The following is a 5311-nucleotide window of genomic DNA, read 5'->3' on the forward strand; positions in this document are numbered from 1 at the left end:
TTGTATGCTCACCATTTCTAATTTATGCACTTATATTATTATTATTATTGACCGTTAGTAAGTGTCAAGTCGACCCCTCGTCACTACTTCTTTGAGGTAAGACTAGATAGTTACTGGGTACGCATTGTTTTTTGTACTCACAATATACTTTTGCACTGATGTGCAAGTACTGAGACAGGTTCCACCAGTGGTCACGCGGGCGCGTAGCCGATTATCTACGGAGACTTAGGGGTGAGCTGCTTGCCTTGCTACGATCTGCATCACCGGAGTCTCCTTCCATTGTATTTATTATTCCTGTCTATTACTTTCGGACAGTAATTTTAGTAGTTTTGTATATTCTCTAGATTGTTTATGTACTTGTGACGCCGGATTTTTGGGATTGGTAGCACTTATGTATTGTTGTACTTGTCATTTCTATCACCTCAGAGTATGTACTTATTATGTTGATATTTTGGTATAAAAGGACTTAAACAGCTGCATGAAATTTAGCATAATTAAAAATATGTTAAAACGGGATAAATAAATAGTAATTTCGCTTGTGGGATTGCCTAACGGCAGCGTTAGGTGCAGTCTCGACCTAGTACATAATTGGGTCGTGACAACAATAACCATCTTTTCCACAGGAGAAAAAGTATCATGGTAATCTAAACCTTCTCTTTGGCTATATCCTTTGGCAACCAACCTTGCCTTGAACCTCTCTACTTCCCCATCTGCCTTAAACTTGATATTGTACACCCACTTTGATCCCACAGTGTTCTTCCCCTTAAGCAAGTCAACTATCTCCCAAGTCTTGTTTTCTTCAAGTGCTGTAATTTCTTGTTGCATTGCCTCAATCCACCTTGTATCTTTAGCAGCCTCTCTGAAGCTCTGTGGTTCAACCAAAGAAGATAAACATGCAAGATAACTCTGATATTTGACAGAGGTACTTGCATAGGATAAGTAATCTGACAGAGGATACAAGTTGCAGTGTTACTTGGGCTTCATTTTAGTGACATAATCCTTCATCCATATAGGTTGTTTGCCTTGTATGATTGATTTTCTTGCTTTTGTTTCAGCATGCATAATAGTGGGGGCAGATGGAATGCCATCTTCAATAGGAGCAGCAGATGGAATGTTATTATTCTCCTCAGCACTAGTATCAGTTGGACTGTCATCTTCTCTAAAGATGTCCTTAAGAGTTGAATTGTCTGCCTCGGGAATCTCATTGTCTTGGCAATGTGAGTCAGGAACTACATTGTCCTGACCAACCTCTTCTTCTCACACCTCTAATGGCCCAGCCATATCTGCTGCAACTGTTATATCCTGCAAAGGATAAAGCAATAAGGCATTTGGGAAAATAGTGTCAGGGGGAATTGTGTAACCTGAGGAAATTTGTGATCTGAATGGAAATTCTGTTTCTCTAAAAACCACATCCCTACCGACAAGAAATGCCTAGAAGTTAAGTCCAATAAAACGTAACCTTTCTGTGTCTCTGAGAAGCCAAGTAGCACTACAGGCTTGGCTCTTTGTGCAAACTTATCTCCCTTGACCAAGTTAGTTGCATAACAAAGACAACCTAGGATCCTTAGGTGACTGAGCTTGGCTTTCTTGTGATATAATAGCTCATATGGTGTGCTTCCTGTGGAGGGCAATCTATTGATCAAGTACACTGATGCCTTCACACACATGCCCCAGTATCTGAGAGGAATGGATGCTTGAAACCTTAGAGCTCTAGTAGTATCAAGGATGTGTCTATATTTCCTTTTTACTATACCATTCTGCCGTGGAGTGTATGGACAACTACTTTGGTGAATAATCCCAAGTTTAATGAACAATTATGTACATTATGAGTTAAAGAACTCAGTTCCATTATCTGACCTCAATATCTTGATCATAGTGTTAAACTGGTCTTTAATCATTATCACAAATTATTTTAATACTACAATTACTTCACACTTCAACTGCAACAGATAAATACATGTGTATTTAGAGTGATCATCCACAATAGTGAGGAAATAATACTTTTTATCAAATGTAGTAACTTTATAGGGTCCCCAAAGGTCCATATGTACAATATGGAAATGAGCTTCAGCTCTAGAAGAACTAAGTGGAAGCTGCAGCCTAGTTTGTTTTGCCAAAGGACATATATGGCAATTATTCTGTACTCTAGTATTAACACTATCATGAAGCTTTACTATGCTGTTCATAGTTGACAATGAAGGGTGTCCCAGCCTCATATGCCACAAGTTGTCCCTTCTTTCACTTTCTATTGTATGCACTACTTTTATTCCTTTAGCTAGTCCATCACCACATGAATTACCCCTCAGCACATATAATTCTTCATTCTCTCTACCAATCTCCTTCACCCTACCACTATAAAGGTCCTGAAAGACAACAAAATCAGGAAAAAATTGCACAAAATACGACAGTTGTCTGGTTAGCTTTGACACTAACAATAAGTTAAACTAAAAGTCAGGTACATAAAGCACATTGCAAATGGTCTCCCCTTTGAACAACTTTGCAGTACCAACATGTGTGACATCTGCATGTTCTTCAGTTGGTAAATGAACCTTGTTTGTACTAGTCTTGGCAGTGTGATTACTTTCATTCAATAGATCTGAACTATAGGTGATATGATGAGTAGCTCCTGAGTCTACAATCCATTCCCTTTGTTATTTGAAATTAGACATTAGACAAGTGACAATACCTGCCATGTTATCATGATGATCTCTAGAGTCTTTGTTCAACAAGCTCAGAATTTGATTGTATTGTTTAGGAGTGAAGAACAATCCTTTGTGCTCTGCTACTTTGTGATTGTCTCCGGCAGTTTGAGAAGCTGATGCTACATTTGCATTGTTAGCAGCAGCCAAAGGTTCCTTCCTCCATCATTCATGAGGTCCACCACTAGGAGGCTTTCGGTCATCATAACAGCCAGTACCATACCTCTTCTTTGGTTTGAAATCAGATGGGTAACCTATGATTTTGTAACAGTTCTCTTTAGTGTGGCCTTTCATCTTACAGTGATCACACTACAAAAAATATTTTTTTGCCTTTGAATCATTGACCTCACCATGCCTGCACAACCAAAGGATCAATCCTGTCAGTTACAACATTGGCATTAACAACTTGTTGACTTTCATCTTGAATGATCATAGCATAGGCTTTCATCTCAATGGATTTCATAAAAATTTATCCCCTAGCTTGATCAATTTGTGTATGAAGATGTTCCACATTCTCCTTAGACTTTGGACAACCACAATTAGGTAATGGTACCATCACATCATATTCATACCACAACTCCTTCAGCCTTGAGAAATAAGCAGAAACTGAGTTGGTTCCTTATGACAGAGTAGCTATTTCTCTATGTAATTGAAAAATACGAACTCGATTAACTTTGTCAAATCTCTCTCTGTTTGGGGCATACGCCCAGGCGTAAGTCCCAGAGACTTTTTCAAATTAAAATAAAATTTGTTGAATAAGTCCTTCGTATAGTACCCAAATTTTCAAAATTAAGTTTGGTAATTACTCAAAAGTTTTAAAAAGGAACTCAAATGTATTAAATTTAAAAGTCAAGATCTTTTTTATTGAATGAAGCCCTAATTCATGGTCTTTTTTAATTCTTTATCTTGTCTGCTAGTCTGCTAATATCTCCTAAAAGCAACGAATATTCAAATTATTTTTCACAAATACAAAGAGAACTCCATTCCCCTTCATAGCAGCAAGTTCAAATTGCAGGTTAGTCATCCTTTTTGTTCCTCCATATAGAAAACTTTATTCTTTTCGACTCAAGTTACTTGTGCTTCTAAGTACCGTATAATATATTATTTTGACTAGTTTTTTGTAGGATTGGAGTACATCTATATATATATATATTTCACATATTTATAATTTTCTTCAATTTTTATGCAATTTTACTTATTTATAAATATTTATTGTAATTATATTATTTTATAAAATATTAAAAATTAAATACATATGGGGCTTATGCCCCGTGCCTCGGGGCTTATGCCTCGCCTTACGCACACGCCTTTTAAAATACTGATCTGAATGCTAACACCTATATATTCAAGTTAACTAACTAACAGCATGATCAACTAACTAATGACAGTTAAGATACAGCTGGACATAAGGTTACTATGCTAACCAACTAAACTGCAATTAACTAACTAACTAACTGGACTATATAGATGTTGCCACATGTCCTCTTATATGTCAGTATATATGATAAGAACTTTTGGATTACTACTCTATCCGTTTAAGAAAAAATGAATCTATTATTATTTGAAAAATTAAACAAGGTTTTTTTTTTGGTCATATTTTTTGATAAAATAATTTTTAAATATTTTGAATTGTTAATTATTGTACCTTATACTAATACTACTTTTTATGTAATTTTTAAATTCGCACAAAAAAATTGATCATTTATACCCTTGTACTACGAGAAGATTTAAACAACTTGAAATAGGCAGAGTATATAAATATAACTAGTTTCTCGGCACGTGCGTTGCACGCGTATCCAAGTCATGTAGTACACGACAAACAATCAATTGCCCATGTACTAAAATTAAAAAAGATTAAATATTTAACCTAGTGGTACTTCTTTCAATATTTTTTGTCTATTCAAATATTATTTATTAGTAAGAGATATCCATCATATCTCTTAATATGAAGGTCAATGTGTATTTAGCTTGCACTGCCTTACATTATCCTTTGGTTACCTTCTTGGATAATAATAGATCCATTTAACATCTGCTTAGGAGCTTTTTGGGATTACAAAGAGTTATTAGTATTTTCGGGAGATCCAAAAATAGAAACTACAATCTAAGCTCTAAGTAAATTAAATAAATAGGAGTGCTAAATAAAAAGATAAACATCGATGGAAAAGGCATTCCTAAAAGGTTCATAAACCATGTTATGACCTTAAGCATAACGCACAAGTAACCAAATACATTAGTAATATATGAAGGAAAATTCAAAAGAAATTAGTTAATGCATGCATCCTCATACCACTACTGGACTCATTACACTTAAATTTTCTTTCTTTTCAATAAGGCAAAATACATCAACAATCACTTAAAGTTTTTTATACTTTTCACTTAGATAGTCTATCTTAAGTCTGTTTTATTTTAATCGTCCAATCACATCTCAAATGTGTTATATACCGGTGATATGACATAGTGCGTGTATTACACTATTTTTCAAAGCGTGAGATCAAATTTTCTTTTTAAATTGTTTTTAAATTTCTTTTTCCTTCTATTCTTTTGCACACCATTGTCCACGTCCACCACCTTCCTCTCTTTCCCTCCACCAGTCCTCCATCATTTATAGCTCT

The 5311-nt window shown here is 35.2% G+C and overlaps 1 protein-coding gene across 1 annotated transcript; it reads right to left on the reverse strand.

The window, feature by feature from the left end:
* Positions 1 to 438: 438 nt before the first annotated feature.
* LOC138897116 (uncharacterized) lies at positions 439 to 3147 on the reverse strand. Its single transcript, XM_070183073.1, has 7 exons — positions 3050 to 3147; positions 2460 to 2646; positions 2052 to 2363; positions 1264 to 1431; positions 994 to 1191; positions 610 to 906; positions 439 to 474 (listed from the first exon to the last, which is right to left on the reverse strand). The coding sequence occupies exons 1-7, from the start codon at positions 3145 to 3147 to the stop codon at positions 439 to 441; spliced, it is 1296 nt and encodes a 431-aa protein (XP_070039174.1).
* Positions 3148 to 5311: the final 2164 nt, after the last annotated feature.

The sequence above is a fragment of the Nicotiana tomentosiformis genome, chromosome 8, assembly GCF_000390325.3.
Source record: "Nicotiana tomentosiformis chromosome 8, ASM39032v3, whole genome shotgun sequence".
Taxonomy (NCBI): Eukaryota; Viridiplantae; Streptophyta; class Magnoliopsida; order Solanales; family Solanaceae; genus Nicotiana; species Nicotiana tomentosiformis.